The sequence below is a fragment of the Odontomachus brunneus genome, unplaced genomic scaffold (genome assembly GCF_010583005.1).
Source record: "Odontomachus brunneus isolate Ranch 3 - 2012 unplaced genomic scaffold, Obru_v1 Obru_scaffold_059, whole genome shotgun sequence".
Taxonomy (NCBI): domain Eukaryota; kingdom Metazoa; phylum Arthropoda; class Insecta; order Hymenoptera; family Formicidae; genus Odontomachus; species Odontomachus brunneus.
In genome coordinates this window covers 1,698,368-1,714,579 of record NW_022639509.1, presented here as the reverse complement: position 1 = coordinate 1,714,579, position 16,212 = coordinate 1,698,368, and the positions used below count along the sequence as shown (strand labels likewise).

Sequence of the window (16,212 nt, the reverse complement as noted above, 5' to 3'; positions counted from 1 at the left end):
AAGATATCGAGAAGAGTTTACGAACGACGGCACTTACTCTCCTTGATCGTGCATTGAACAAATGGATCGCCCGTATAACCGGCGCGACACGAGCAAGTTGGCACGTGATTAACGACATGACAGTCGGCCAGGGCGAAACACGATCCGGGGCACGGGTCTCTACACTTGCGATTGATGCAAGCTTGCTGACTCGGGCATTCGCTGTTGCTGATACACTCCGGTCTGCAGCTCGGTGGTGTTCCAATGTATTCCGGCATGCACGAGCACGATGGTGAGTCGTTGACAACCTGACATTGAGCATTAGGGCCGCAGGGTGAAGGTTGGCACGGGTTTACCGGTTTCGGTACAGTCTCGGCTTTAAGTGGAAAATACAGGTTGCTATGCGCTCGATATACGAATGCGAATATACCTTGAACGGACAAGGGAACTTACGTCTCGGTGAGCAATGTATGAACGGATCACCGGTAAATGCGGGAGGGCAGCTGCAAATCGGATTGTGATTGAGCACTTGGCAGCGCGCGGATATACCGCACGCACCCTGGCAGGGATTGCCGCATTTCATGTTGATGCAGGCCTCGTTCAGCGCGCAATCGGTATTGACTATGCACTCGGGACGACAGGCCGGGGGGTTTCCTATGAATCCAGGTACGCATGAGCACACTGCTTGATTGTTAAAGCTCTGGCAGCGACTGTTCGGGCCGCAGGGTGATGGGTTGCACGGGTTTTTAACCACAGTATCTGTAAAGGGGTTTACATTTCTTTACGTGACAGGGTGAAACTTCTCTGCGATGACTTCAATTCGGTATTATCGTTGACGTGCACGTAGCACGTTCCCGTTCATCGATGAATTTACCTTGTACCGGATAACACACCGCGAAAGCGTTGCCAGACATTCCGTCGGGGCAAGTGCACATGGGGGTGTGATTGATGACCGTGCACTTCGCATTTTGCCCGCAAGCTCCGGCGCATGGGTCGAAGCACTTATTGCGAACGCAGGCTTTGTCTAATGGACAGTCCGGATTCTGCACGCACTCGGGTCGACACGCGGAATAAGGATCGCCGTGATACTCGGGCATACAAGCGCAAGTACCGTCGCGGCATACCGCATTGGCCCCGCATGGATTTGGATTGCAAGGATCTTGTGGCACTGGTGCAGCTGGAAGTGTCTTATATGAGCGAGATTGTTCTCCAAGATTTACAATGAAAAACAAGATCCTTCGAACTTCAAGGTATCTAAGTGTATCCTTATTTTGTTAAAACGACCATTACTGTTGAATTTAAGAACGTTGACAAATTAAATCACAAATTCATTACAATTAGTTGCAATCAACATACTTAACTATTAATTTTTGTCGATATCCAAAATTTGTATAATCTAGAAATTAAGTTATATATATATATATATATATATATATATATCCGTTTTAATTTATATTAATTAATTTATAATATTTAGAAATTAAATTAATTATATTCGATAACAAAAATTTCTATAATAACTAGAAATTAAGAAAAGTTATATTATCGTTCATCCATTTCGTCTTATCGATCGTATGGTTGATATATTAGAAAATAAGGATTCCCTATGCTGTGTGTGGAAATTGAAAAGCTTACGGGGAGGTTCTGGATAGCAGCTGGCAAAGGCATCTCCAGTATAACCCTTCGGGCAGAGACATACAGCCATGTGATTGACCACGAGACATTGCGCTCCGATACCGCATGAGCCCGGGCATGGGTCTCTGCATTTTTGCCTCAAGCAAGCTCTATTGCTACTGCAGTCGGAATCTACAGTGCATTCTGGCCGGCAGTTCGGAGGACTACCGATGTAATTTTCTAGGCATGTACATGTGGGCACGCCTGCATAACCGCTGTCGCGACAAGTGGCGAATGGACCGCAAGGAGATGGCACGCACGGATTCGCCGGCGTCGTAGGGGTGTCTTTATCTATTTCTGCAAATATTTTCCATAAAACGTGATATTTTTCACACGCGCAGAATTCTACTTTACAAATTTTAATTTAGCATCGCTCGCTTTGAAAAATTCACAACATTTTGCCTTGCTAGAAACTCGAACATAAGAAAAAATGACGCGTTTCAATTATTTAAAAAAATTTTACAAATAAAATGTGCAACGACTGAGAATAAGCAATCGGTACCTTGCGTGCTACTCACCTATTCGGAAACATGCCACGAAGGGATCACCGGTAAAGTCTTGATTGCAACTACAAATCGGACTGTGATTAATTACTTCACATCTCGCGTTAATACCGCAGATGCCCGGGCACGGGTCAACGCATTTGCGGTTCTTGCACGCACGATTTTGGAGGCAATCGGAGCTAACAGTGCACTCGGCACGACAGCTTGGTGGGGTTCCGATAAATGTGGGCAAGCACGTGCAGATCGCTTGACCGTTTAATTCACGGCATTGGCTGTTAAGTCCACAGGGAGACGGGCTGCACGGATTGCTCTCTAGTTCTAAAAAGATTTTTTAATTAATCGCGATGCTTGTTGCACGATTCAGTTATTTATTACTCTTCGCTTAATCGTATGTGAAAATTTACTCTATGTTGCAAGTATCTCAGTGAAACACGGACGACAAATTATCAAATTATATCATATCGAAGATCTTCTGAAATTCTATATCACTCACTCGTATCTTCCACGATATTGCAAGAGATGAATGGGTTGCCGCTGTATCCAGATTGACATATGCACAACGGCGCGTGATTCACTACTTGACAAACCGCGTTATACCCGCAGAAGCCTGGACAAGGATTCTGACACTTCGATCCGATGCACGCGCGGTCCGCGGTGCAGTCGGAATTCATCGTGCATTCGGGTCGACAGCCTTCGTACGGATTGCCTATGTAATCCGCTAGACACGTGCAAGAACCAGCGCCATTCGATTCGCGACACATCGCGTTGAAGCCGCAAGGCGACGGAATACAGGGAGTTGGTTTTACGGCACTCATAACTTCGCCTACGGGAATGTCAGATATACTTTTCGCTCTCGAGGCAACACCGATAATGTTGCTCCGGTGAATTGCTAACATATATTGTATATGTCATAATTATACCGTATATGTATATTCTATCACAGATTCTAATGAACCATCAATTGAGAAATCAAAAAATTAAAAAATCAAAAAATCAAAAAATCAAGAAATCAAAAAATTGCTAACATATATTGTATATGTCATAATTATACCGTATATGTATATTCTATCACAGATTCTAATGAACCATCAATTGAGAAATCAAAAAATCAATTTTATTAAATTTTATTAAAACCCGAAAATAAGACAGAGAAAAATTATTTTAAATAAAAATTAATTCTGAACTATCAATATCCACAAGAGGACATTGATACTGTAAACTAAAAAATTGACAACAAATAATAGCTTGTACGAGAATTTTTGCAGAGGACAGTGAATTTGAATTTGTCACAGAATCTGTGATTGAAAACGTAATCCGCGTTTCTGGATTCTCTAGATACAAATATCCGGAATATTGCACTTACTTCGCTTAGGGTTACATTGTATGAACGGATCACCCTCGTATCCGGCAGAGCACACGCACATAGACGTGTGGCTGATCACTCGACAATCAGAATTGATACCGCAGGAGCCCGGGCAAGGATCGCGGCACTTCTGATTGATGCACGCCAAATGCGTGGAACACTCGCTATTACTAACGCATTCCGGCCTGCAATTTGGCGGTTCGCCGATGAACTCTGCTAGGCAACTGCACGAGGGCGCGTCGTTTACGACCTGACATCTACTGTTGAGCCCACACGGAGACGGGACGCAGGGATTTACGGGCGTTGGAGGTTGCTCCGCTATTAGAAAAATAATCAATGCAACACTCGCTCGCCTGACAAGATATCCGACGCGATTGATGCGTTTTCTACGCACTCTTCGAGTTACTCACGTCTTGAGATGCACTGTGTGAACGGGTCGCCGGTCAACTCGGCGGGGCAAGAACAGATCGGGTTGTGATTGACTACGGTGCATTGGGCTCTGATACCGCACGTTCCGGGACAGGGGTCTATGCATTTCTGATTATTGCAGGCCATGTTTGCGGGACAATCGGAACTGATAATACACTCGGCTCGGCAATTGGGCGGTGCGTCCAGGTATCCGGGTATACACGAGCAGACGGCCTGCTCATTTATCTTTCGGCACTGGCTATTGGGTCCACATGGTGTCGGGTTGCATGGATCTTTCGGTATCGATACTACGTAAATGTAGAAAAAAAACAATTACAGAGATGCTTTATGATCTCATTGTGAAGTTAGTCGACCGTCTCAGACACTACTTGGAATTGTTCGTTCAAGTAAATACCTTCTATCGGAGAACACGCTACGAACGCGTTGCCCGACATTCCTGATGGGCAAGTGCAGACCGGAATGTGATTTACGACGGAACACAAGGCATTATACCCGCAGATTCCGTCGCAAGGATCGCGACATCTGTTCTTAATGCAAGCTCTGTCCCTCGGGCAATCCGGATTTAAAAGACATTCTGGACGACAGCCCAAAAACGGGTCTCCCTGATATTCGGGAAGACAAGTGCACACACCGTTCAGACACTGCGTGTTGGCGCCGCAGTTTAAGCACGGATCCGTTGGTTTAAGCGTAGTATCTAAAGAGTGGATTTGAAAACGCCATTTTAGAAAAAACTTCGAACAAGTTTTCCAAATTGCAAATGCCATAATAAATTTCTATTGCATTTTAATAAATCGTAAATAAGGAGTCACGAATGTTGCTCACAAATGATGTTCAATTGCGATCAATTACGGCATCTATGTTTCAACCATGATAGATGTTTACCGACCGATTGTCTTACCTTCCTCAAGAACTGGTCTACACATTACGAACGGATCCCCGGTGAATCCGTTCGGGCAGGAACACGTGGGTAAGTGGCTAATGACATTACAAGTTGCTCCTACTCCGCACACTCCGTCGCAAGGGTACCTGCACTTTCTTTGAATGCACGCCTGATTGCTCGGGCATTCCGAATTAATCAAACATTCGGGCCTGCAATTAGGTGGTGCTCCTATGTACGTTGGCAGACAAGCGCAGGACGCTTGGCCATTAATGTCACGACATTCCGAATAGGGCCCGCACGTTGAGGGTGCGCAAGGATTCACAGGTGGACGCACTTTATCTGGGGCTATGGACATACAAACGGATTCATTACACGCTTTTGCTCGTTTACCGTGATATACTTTTAAATATTTTAATTTGATCTTGTAATCAAGACAACGAATGAATCACGGGGCATTTAATTAAATAGAATAAACGAATTATTAGTATCGCAACCGTAATAATTATCTAATCACACAAAAGAAAGAGAAATCATATACCGGAAGAATCTTTTCTAAAATAATATTTTCACAATTTGAAGAAATGTACCTTCTTTTAAAGATTAATAAATTACTCTTATAATTTATAAAAGAAAAATAACATGAAATTTTTCTTTGACTCTTACGTGGCATTTCAAAACAGGCAACGAATGGGTCACCCGTGAAGCCAAGTCGGCATGAGCATATAGCATTATGATGGATCGTCTCGCATCTCGTGTTAGAACCACACAATCCGGGACAGGGATCGCTACATTTGTTCTTGATGCACGCTAGATTGAAAGCGCACTCGGCACTGACTGTGCACTCGGGACGGCAATTCGGCGGGCTTCCCAGGAAGGTGGGCAAGCAAGTGCACACGCTCGTGTGGTCCACAACGCGGCACTTGCTATTGAGTCCGCAGGGCGACGGCTCGCAGGGACGACTAACGGCGTCGTCACTTTCTAAAAATCACATCGCGCATTTCGTGATCAATCGAACGAGTTCGCGATCGCGGAAGGAGGAGAAGGCGCAAATTGAATTCCGGATTAATAATATCGTACCTATCTCTATCGGGCTGCAATACAAGAAGGCGTTGCCGGTGTATTTGGGGTAACAGTTGCAGACCGGTAAGTGGTTGACCACTTGACACAACGCGTTGCGTCCGCACGATCCCGGACACGGGTCTCTGCACTTCATATTTATGCAAGCTAGATTGGCGGGACAATCCGTGTTTAACACGCACTCCGGCCTGCATCCTTCGTACGGGTTACCGGTGTAATTTGGTAGACACGTGCACGAACCGGCTCCGTTGAACTCTTTGCACATCGCATTAGAGCCGCAAGGAGAAGGAGTGCAAGGATCAACAGGCGCGGGTGGCAGTGGTGTGGCTGAAAAATGACATTCATGAACACGGGATCTTCGAGGACGAGACATGAATGTTCTCATGTGAAAATGAATGATGCTGAAATCGATGTAATTTCGGCGGCTTTTGACTCGTGTCGACACAATGCGAGGAAGCGAGCATCGAGCTCGTCGAGATCACACCCATTTCAGTCTCCGAACTGTACTTACGCTCCCTAAAAACGCATTGCGTGAATGGATCGCCGGTGTAACCATTCACGCAGGTACACATCGGGGTGTGACTGACTACGTGACAATTGGCGTTCGCGCCGCAAGAACCGACGCACGGATCTTGGCACTTCTGATTGATGCAGGCTAAGTGATTGGAGCACTCGCTGTTACTGGCGCATCCCGCTCTGCAATTAGGCGGGCTGCCGATGAAACCAGGCAGACACGAGCACAGAGATATGCCGTCGAACGGCCGGCATTTCGAGTTGGGACCACAGGTGGACGGTTCACATGGCGTGGGAGGAGCTGGTGCGGGCGCTAGAAGGTTCGAATCTCGACATGTAGGACAGCACAACGAGAAGAAGTGCCAGTGATATTTCCGGACGATTACGGAATCGTATTCGATCGGTCGTCTGAAAGAAAGGCGAACGGTACTTACGTGGTTGATTGATACACCTAACGAAGGGATCGCCTGTTTGGGAGGGAGGGCAAATGCAGATGGGATTGTGATTCACCACGTGACACAACGCGTCGATACCGCAACTTCCCAGGCAAGGGTTCGTACATTTCTGGTTGTTACACGCCTCGTTCTGCGGACAATCCGTACTGACTATGCATTCAGGTCTGCAAGTCGGAGGACTACCTAGGTATCCTCTTATGCAGGAGCAGACCGCTTGGTTGTTTACAACGCGGCATTCGCTGTTAGGTCCGCAGGGTGAAAGGCCGCAGGGATTAGCGGGTGGCATGTCTGACACACAAAACATAACGAGTATATTCAATGTCGGCGGCAATGTCTCGCGTGTGTGGTTGTTTCGCATAATTGCATAACGTCGAATTAGAGTTGCGGATTAGAGTTACAACCTCATCGTGTGGCCGACGGGTTCTTAAATGTGTACCTTGTATAGGTGTGCATTGACTGAACGCATTGCCGGTCATATTTCCGGGACAACTGCACATGGGAACGTGACCGATCACGGTGCACAACGCGTTAAAAGCGCAAGCTCCCGGGCAAGGGTCCATGCACTTGTTGCGCACGCAAGCTCTGTCGCGGGGACAATCGGTATTTAGGACGCATTCCGGCCGGCAACCTACGAAGGGATCTCCTCGGAACTCAGGCAGACAGGTACAGATACCGTCGAAGCATTCCGCGTTGGGGCCACAGGGTGACGGGACGCAGGCGTCTTCGACTGGTGACGGGATTGCTGCAAAATACAATCGGTATATTCACGTAGAGGTGCTGTTTAATGGGACCTGAATCATGACACAAGGCCTCAAGGTCTGAAACGCAAGACCGCTCCGGTGAAATGCTTACGTGTCGCTGGCAACAACTCGCAGAGGGTAAACGTGTTGCCGGTGTAACCCTCGGGACATCTGCATGTGGGAATGTGGTTAATCACCGAGCACAGGGCATTGGTGCCGCACGAGCCCGGACAGGGGTCCACGCACTTCATGTTGACGCAGGCCTTATCGCTCGAGCACTCCGAGTGTATAGTGCACTCGGGTCTGCAATTAGGCGGCTGACCCATGTAATTCTCCAGGCAGGTACAGGCGGGTGAGCCGCCGATGTTCCTACATTGGGAGAAACTACCGCACGGGGATGGTATGCATGGGTCTCTCTCTATCGGGCCTGGTGGAGTCACAGCTGAAAGACGTTTGGAGTTACGTTTGATAGCGGTTGCAGTGGTGCGACATGCGCGAACAAGGCATGGCGGCGCGGGTTCAATCGGACGAGGAATTTGTCAACGAGGTCTTACGTGGAATCGATGTGCATATGGTGAACGGGTCTCCGCTGTAACCGGACATACAACTGCAGATGGGGCTGTGATTAACGACCACGCAATTGGTATTAAGTCCGCACGGGCTGGGGCAAGGATTCACGCATTTGTAGTCCTTGCACGCTAACTGCGAGGGACATTCTGAGCTAGCGACACATTCGGGCCTACACGCAGGTGGAGTTCCAACGTAACTTGGCAGGCACGAACAGACCGCCTGTCCAGATACTTCTTTGCATTTGCTGTTGGGTCCGCAAGGTGACGGGGAGCAAACATTCTCATCTTTGACTATTTCTAAGAAAGATTTGTTTGGTTAATATAATATGGGAACATAAATACACATGCGTCCAATTGTAATAAATTCCAATTCTTAATATTATTTTACAAAATTATCAGATTGTGAATTATTCAAATACCAATGCTTTTAAAATTTTACTTGTCTATTAGAATTGAAAGTACGAACGTAGGAATAATAATACGAGAACGCAGTTTCTCTGAAAATTTTGAATAATAAAATTCAAATTTCAAAAATCATATCAAAACTATAAGTTTTTTTCATATTAAAACAGTATTTTAAAAAATTTAAAAAAATTAATTTCATTTTGTATATTGTCTAAATCTTGATATTTGTTGCAGATATAAAGAACCACTAATGAGGAAAAAGAAACAAAATTAAATTTTAAAAAGTCTGATTGAATGCAAATCATCTCCGCTGAATAGGATCGGAATCTGATCAGCGCAACACTTACGATTTATGAGACAATTGCTGAAGGGATCTCCGGTATATCCGGGAAGGCACGTGCACATCGGTTGGTGATTGACAACCGTGCACTCGGCGTTATAACCGCACATGCCCGCGCAGGGATTGACGCACTTGTTTCTCACGCACATCAAATTGGACGAACAGTCGGGATTAATGACGCATTCGGGTCGGCATGCTAAGTACGGATTGCCAATGTAGTTAGCGGTGCATTGGCAAACCGCGACGCCGTCTCGTTCTCTACATATCGCGTTCGCGCCGCATTCAAAGATCGCGCAGGGCGAGGGTTCCGGCTCCACTTTGTTCGCTAAAACAGTGTAAAGGGCGGCGGGATTAAGCGAACGCCATACAAAGGTTTGTGTGTATATGTAGCGCGTGTGAGATTAATCAGTCTCGAAATTCCTCTTACGTATCACCGAGCAGCGCGTGTATGGGTCGCCGGTGAGACCGTAGGAACAGACGCAATGAGGCACATGCTGCACCACGTGGCACTCCGCACTCTCCCCGCATAGACCTGGGCAGGGGTCCTTGCACTTTTGCCGCACGCAACTCTGGTGGCTGGGGCACTCGGGGTTGGAGATACATTCGGGTCGGCAATTCGGGGGCGAGCCTTTGTATTCGGGCAAGCACGAGCAGGACGGCAAATCGTTTATGACCTGGCATGTAGCGTACGGACCGCAGGGCGAAGGTTGACAGGGATTCACGGGCACTACTGGTACTGGAGGGTAACAAGACATGTTTCTTTATAGCGGGTGATCAAGAGTCGGGCAAGACTTTACTTCGAATCGAGGTGGTCTTACTTAGCACGTCGCATTTGATGAACGGGTCGCCCGTGTAACGTTCGGGACACGAGCAGACGGGGTTGTGATTCACGACCACGCATCTTGCTTGGATGCCGCATGTACCGGGACAAGGATCTTTACATTTCTGATTGGCACAGGCTTCGTTCTGTCGGCAATCGGAGCTGAGAGTACACTCGGGTCGGCAAAGAGGCGGTGAGCCAAGGAATTCAGGAGCACAAGTGCATACGGCGTGTCCGTTTGATTCTCGACATATGCTGTTTGGACCGCAAGGGTTCGGGTTGCATGGTCTCGTTTCCGGAAGAACTATACGATAGAGCGATACGTCAATATATTTTCAAATATAAGCTGCGTCGGGCGTTAAGGTTTTATTACCGTTATTACCGTACCTTTCATTACGTCGCAAGAAATGAACGCGTTCCCGACAGTACCGGGCGGGCAACTGCACATCGGCGTGTGATTGATCATGTTGCACAAGCTGTTTTGTCCGCAAGTACCCGGGCAAGGGTCTACACATTTGTTGCGTATGCACGCTTTGTCGGTTGAGCAATCCGTACTAAGTACACACTCCGGTCTACAACCGGCGTACGGGTCGCCGAAGTACTCGGGAATGCAAGTGCAAAGGCCATTATTGCATCGAGCGTTTGGTCCACAGGGTGACTTACTGCATGGGTCAATTACTGGCGCTTCGTCTTCTACGTCATAACAATTGCAAATTCAATTCGCGTCCCAGCGAGATGTATGGTTGCAATAAATTGAAAATATTTCGAAAGAACTTACTGATTGGCACAGACTGACAACCGATAAACGGATCGCCAGTGTAACCCTCTATACATCTGCAGGTTGGAATGTGATTGTGAACAGTGCAATCAGCATATAGACCGCAGGAGCCTGGGCAGGGATCCTGACACTTTTCGCGGATGCAAGCCTGATTGCTCGGGCAATCAGCGGGTATGACGCATTCGGGGCGACAATTTGGCGGTGTACCGATGTAATTTATCATACAGGAGCACGATGGGTAACCGTTAATATTGCGGCATTGCGAATTGGGCCCACAAGGAGAGGGGAAGCAAGGGTCCGAAGGCGGGCTTGGTAACGGGGCAGCTAAAATTTAAAGTAGAATCATTGAATTTTTGTAACAGAGCTAAAAAAGATGTTTCTTTTCCTAAATAAAAACTGACTATGGAAATTGTTTGATTGAAAATATTCCACATAATGATAGTTGGGATATTGAAACGAAAAATAAATTTGATACTTCAGACTGTAAACGAAGTTATATCACCATTTCATAGAAAGAAGGAAGGAAACAATTTCAATCAATAACGTATTTGAAATCTTCTTTGAAATTCAAAACATAATGAACTGAGAGATGAAAATCTTGATTATAGTAAAATTTGCTCTCCGCTTACGTGGAATGAATGAGCAGCGCGTGAATGGATCGCCGCTGAATCCCGGTTTGCACATGCATATCGGGCTATGATTCACAACTCTGCACGTCGTGCCTTGGCCGCACGAGTTAGGACAGGGGTCGACACACTTGTTATTCTCGCAAGCGCGATTCGTTGCGCAATCCGTGCTAACTGTGCACTCCGGTTTGCAACCGGGCGGTGCGCCTATGTAAGTTGGAAGGCACGAGCAAACGGCTTGGCCGTTGCTCTCTCTGCATTGACTATATGGTCCGCAAGGAGATGGCTGGCAGGGATTGACATTATCTGATATAATCGCTGTAAGAAAATCAATTTTAACCATATGATCGACCCGGAGACAAGTGAAAGTTTAAGTAATCTCTTACGGGCTTCGACGATAAGATTGCAGAATATAAATGGATTTCCCGTGTATCGCTCGAAGCAAGTGCAAGTTGGCGCGTGATTGATCACGTAGCACTGCGCGTTCTGGCCGCAGGTTCCTGGACACGGGTCTTTGCATTTTAGACCAATGCACGCTTGATTGGACGGACAATCCGAATTAAGGGTGCACTCAGGCCTGCAACCTTCGTAAGGATTGCCGATATAATCGATCGAGCATGTGCAAGAACCCGCGTTCTGCTGAACTCTGCAGACTGCATTCGCGCCGCACGGAGATGGGGTGCACGGTGTTGATATGCTAGGCTGTATGTCGACTAAAATAAAAGTGCGACGACGATTAAAGAGTGAATTTGTCCATTGGTAAATCTTGATTCCCGATTTTGTAATGATTTAAAGTAAAAAGTTTCATCCAAGTCAATTCCTAAAAATTTTCAAAAACGAAAGAAAAATACTCTCTAAATTAATATTTGATGTGTGGAAATTTTTCAAGTGTTACGTTTGAATAATTCAATCTTTTTCTTACATTGTTGGGGAGAGCACTGCGTAAACGGATCGCCAGTGTAACCGGTTGTGCACGCGCACATAGGCGTGTGGCTAACAACATTGCAAATGGCATTGAGTCCACAAGCGCCAATGCATGGATCACGACATTTCTGATTGACGCAGGCCATTTTGTTCGAACACTCGCCGTTGCTGACGCATTCGTATCGACAGTTCGGGGGTGATCCGATAAATTCTTGCAAGCATGAGCAAGAGGATTGGTCATTGATTACTTGACATTGCGAGTTTAGTCCACACGGCGATGGTTGACAGGGATTGACCACGGGTAACGGGTTCTCAGCTTTAAAGATAATGACGGTTAATTAAGTGAGCTTCGTTCAAAGAGAATTTCTGAAATAGTCAATTGAAACAAATCACGGAAATTTCAAGTTTAAAAATATCTTTGAGAGAGCCTTACGGATTGGGAAGCAATTGATAAACGGATCCCCCGTCATTCCGGCACGGCACATGCAAATAGGATTGTGATTAATGACGTTGCAAATTGCGTTGCGTCCGCAACTTCCGGGACAAGGATCCCGACATTTCTGGTTCGTACACGCCTCGCTCTTTGGACAATCCGAGCTAATTACGCACTCGGGTCGGCAAGTCGGCGGCGCTCCGACAAAGCCGCTTATGCAACTGCATACAGCCTGCATATTATTCTGTCGACATTGACTGTTTGGACCGCACGGAGATGGATTACACGGGTCTCTAATAGTGGGTGCTGTAACACGCGATTAGGAAAAAATCTCAAGTACAAATGAAAAAAGATCTGACTGTAAAAACTTCAAAATCCGCGAGTGTAAACAACATTTAGATACTCATTTAATCCCAGACGGGATCACAGATCTTTAATTTCGATAAGTTAATACCTATATTCAGGATTTCGGAAAAAATACCTGGAACGGGAGAACATAGAACGAAAGCGTTTCCGTCCATTCCTGCGGAGCAACTGCACATAGGAACGTGATTGTACACGTTGCACACAGCGTTTTGGCCGCAAACACCCGGGCAAGGATCCACACATTTGTTTCGCACGCATGCTCGCGTATTTGTGCAGTCATTGTTCAACACGCATTCCGGCCGACAACCGCTGTAAGGATCTCCGAAATGTTCTGCTATGCAAGTACAGACTCCTCTGTTGCACTGCGCATTGGATCCACATGGTGTGGGTGTGCATGGATCTTTTTCAACGGGACTGACAGCTATAATATCATCGTACGAAAGAAGAATAAATGCCCTGTTAAGGAACAATAACGAAGGCGTGATCAACCGATGAAGAATCTTACTTGGACTTAAGGTACAACTGGTGAAAGGATCACCGGTGTAGCCGGACAGACACGAGCAAATCGGCACGTGATTAACGACGCTACATTCGGCCAGTATGCCACACGAGCCTGGACAAGGATCCCTACACTTTTGCTGCATGCAGGCCATATTAGCCGGACACTCTGTATTGATAGTGCATTCTGGTTTACAATTCGGTGGGCTGCCTCTGTAGGTCGGCAAACAAGAGCACGACGGTACTCCTCCTATATCGCGACATTCGGAGAATGCGCCGCAGGGTGACGGTACACATGGGTCTCTCACGACGTCACTTACAACGGGTGGGCTCACTGCAATTACGACAATAAATAGTTTGGGAATAGTAAAACTCTAATTAATTGAGTACAGTACACTCGAATCTCGTTACGGCATTCTTCCGATTGGCAGTACGGGCAAGAGGAATTAGTTCTTACTGTGCCAGAAATCAGATTCGATAAGTCGAGAGCATCGTGAAGGGAAATATCATGTCTCTTAGCATTCGTTATAATACATAATTTCGAAATAACGTGCGCTGCTTTTGACACGAACGCTATATCGAGATCTGAGCTTACTTATACAATTAAATACATTGAAACCTAACCATTATAAAAAAAGGATATAATTAATATTAGACAAGAGTCAAAGTTCATACCAGGCGTTTGGAAGCAAACGGTAAATGGATCGCCGGTATAGCCGTTCCTGCAGGAGCAGATTGGACTGTGTTTGACGACTTTGCAGTTTGAGTTCCTGCCGCAGGAGCCGGGACAGGGATCTTGGCATTTTTGATTCACGCAAGCAAGCGCGAGTGAACAATCCGAGCTTGTCACGCATTCGGGACGACATACTGGTGGGCTACCGATATATGTCGGCAAGCAAGAACAGACCGCCTGATTGTTATTAACGCGACACTGACTGTTGGGCCCGCAAGGCGATGGATTGCAGACATCCTTGGGAATGTCAACTACAATAATCGAAAGGGATAATGTACATGATTTGCAAATCTTAAAAAAAAAAAAAGGATATAATACTCAGGTTGAAGCACGAACAAAAGATTCAAGCTAAATGAAATAAACGAACGCGAATGGAATAAAAATAGGCAAATAACTGGACAATTCTGCGAAGATCAAATCCTGATAACATTAATAAATTTTATGTCATAGGAGATAATTCAATGCAATTGAAATACTTAAATATGAAATACTGATTTTCGATCGTTAAACTAATTCTACTAATTTTCTTTTCTTTCGAAATTCCTCGATTTGATGTTTTATAATGTTTTAAAAAATCATACCGATATCGCGAATCATAGCGCAATACTGGAAGGGATTGCCGCTGTAACCAGGAATACATGTGCAAGTGGGTCGATGACTAATAACTTGACACTCAGCGAACTGTCCGCAAGTTCCGGGGCATGGGTCCTGACACTTGGATTGTATACAAGCAAGAGCGGATATGCAATCCGTGTCAATAACGCACTCTGGTCGACATCCTTCGTAAGGATTGCCGATGTAATCGAGTAGGCAAGTGCACGATCCTACACCGTGCTGTTCCTTGCAAACGGCGTTAAAACCACAAGGTGATGGTTTACAGGGTGACACCGCGATAGGCGTGGCTAGAAAATATAAGTATACAAACTAAAAAACACTTGAAAAATGAGCCGATAATTAAAGGCCGGCGCGAATTGACGCGAATTTTACATACTGCTTCATTGAGATTCAATCTATCGCGTTTCAACGCGAATAACAAAAGTCTCGAGATGAATAACGAAAGTTCTTCTGGTTCCTCACGGACGCGTTGAACGCACAGAGAGTAAGGCTAGACGATGCTTACGTGGCTTGATTGTACACTGCGTGAATGGATCGCCGGTGAAATCGTTGGGACAAACGCACATGGGTGTGTGGCTCACCACGCGACATTCGGCATTGGCGCCGCACGAGCCTTCGCATGGATCTCTACATTTCTGATTTATACACGCCAAATGCGAGGCACACTCGCTGTTGCTGACACACTCCGGTCTACAATTCGGTGGTAAGCCTAGGAATTCGGCTAAACAGGAACACGAAGGACTATCACCTACAACCCGACATTCGGCATTCGGTCCGCAAGGGGATGGCACGCAAGGGTTGGTCTGTACCACAGGCTCGAGCGCTAATAGAAAAAGAGACTGTTGTTGAAAAATCAAATGAATCTATAAATTGAGCTTCGCGTTACGATTTTACTTCGACTGAATTATGTAAACCACTATTAAATTTCAAAAGTATTCGTAACGGAAGTTCTCTATTATTTTTTCACGAAACGTTCCATGCTTATCAAGAAAAAAATAACGATAGAATCGAAGCCAATTTTGTTCTTGATGAATTACACGATGGTATGTGTGTGTGTATGTACAACTTGCATTAATTTGAAATGAAACTTCTCTTTTCTCTTTACTCTCTGGAAACCATCAAAATCAGCATTGCGCTCATGGAGCGATCTTCTGATAATCACTCAAGAAGGTCAAGAGTTCTTACGTCGTGGAAAGCATCGAATGAATGGGTCTCCGTCGAGTTCCGCTGGGCAGCTACAAATAGGGTTGTGATTGATCACTTGACACGTAGCACGAATTCCGCATGTACCGAGGCAGGGGTTTATGCACTTTTGATTGCTGCAAGCTTCGGTCAGCGGACACTCGGAACTGACAGTGCATTCCGGCCGGCACGTCGGCGGTACACCGAGGAATCCGGCGACACACGAGCACACCGGTTGCCCGTTGTTCTCTCGGCAAAGACTGTTGGGTCCGCAGGGCGAGGGTGAGCAAGGATTCTCCTTCACGGAATC

General features: G+C 46.2%; 1 protein-coding gene across 1 annotated transcript in view; it reads right to left on the bottom strand.

The window, feature by feature from the left end:
- LOC116845986 overlaps window positions 1–16,212 on the bottom strand; it is an 83,177-nt gene that overhangs the window by 18,898 nt on the left and 48,067 nt on the right. Inside the window, exons 69-100 of the mRNA XM_032819281.1 lie at window positions 15,906–16,211; window positions 15,226–15,543; window positions 14,687–15,007; window positions 14,048–14,356; window positions 13,380–13,706; window positions 12,990–13,295; window positions 12,509–12,814; window positions 12,074–12,391; window positions 11,538–11,864; window positions 11,155–11,469; window positions 10,526–10,849; window positions 10,135–10,440; window positions 9,746–10,051; window positions 9,355–9,663; window positions 8,935–9,252; window positions 8,168–8,479; window positions 7,726–8,055; window positions 7,310–7,615; window positions 6,853–7,161; window positions 6,417–6,731; window positions 5,906–6,232; window positions 5,492–5,806; window positions 4,847–5,173; window positions 4,343–4,642; window positions 3,930–4,235; window positions 3,520–3,837; window positions 2,650–2,979; window positions 2,172–2,474; window positions 1,615–1,950; window positions 854–1,156; window positions 433–738; window positions 38–355 (exon numbers count right to left, since the gene is read on the bottom strand). Of these exons, the coding sequence (XP_032675172.1) occupies window positions 38–355; window positions 433–738; window positions 854–1,156; window positions 1,615–1,950; window positions 2,172–2,474; window positions 2,650–2,979; window positions 3,520–3,837; window positions 3,930–4,235; window positions 4,343–4,642; window positions 4,847–5,173; window positions 5,492–5,806; window positions 5,906–6,232; window positions 6,417–6,731; window positions 6,853–7,161; window positions 7,310–7,615; window positions 7,726–8,055; window positions 8,168–8,479; window positions 8,935–9,252; window positions 9,355–9,663; window positions 9,746–10,051; window positions 10,135–10,440; window positions 10,526–10,849; window positions 11,155–11,469; window positions 11,538–11,864; window positions 12,074–12,391; window positions 12,509–12,814; window positions 12,990–13,295; window positions 13,380–13,706; window positions 14,048–14,356; window positions 14,687–15,007; window positions 15,226–15,543; window positions 15,906–16,211 (10,077 nt within the window). The remainder of the gene's footprint in view (window positions 1–37; window positions 356–432; window positions 739–853; window positions 1,157–1,614; window positions 1,951–2,171; window positions 2,475–2,649; window positions 2,980–3,519; window positions 3,838–3,929; window positions 4,236–4,342; window positions 4,643–4,846; window positions 5,174–5,491; window positions 5,807–5,905; window positions 6,233–6,416; window positions 6,732–6,852; window positions 7,162–7,309; window positions 7,616–7,725; window positions 8,056–8,167; window positions 8,480–8,934; window positions 9,253–9,354; window positions 9,664–9,745; window positions 10,052–10,134; window positions 10,441–10,525; window positions 10,850–11,154; window positions 11,470–11,537; window positions 11,865–12,073; window positions 12,392–12,508; window positions 12,815–12,989; window positions 13,296–13,379; window positions 13,707–14,047; window positions 14,357–14,686; window positions 15,008–15,225; window positions 15,544–15,905; window position 16,212) is intronic.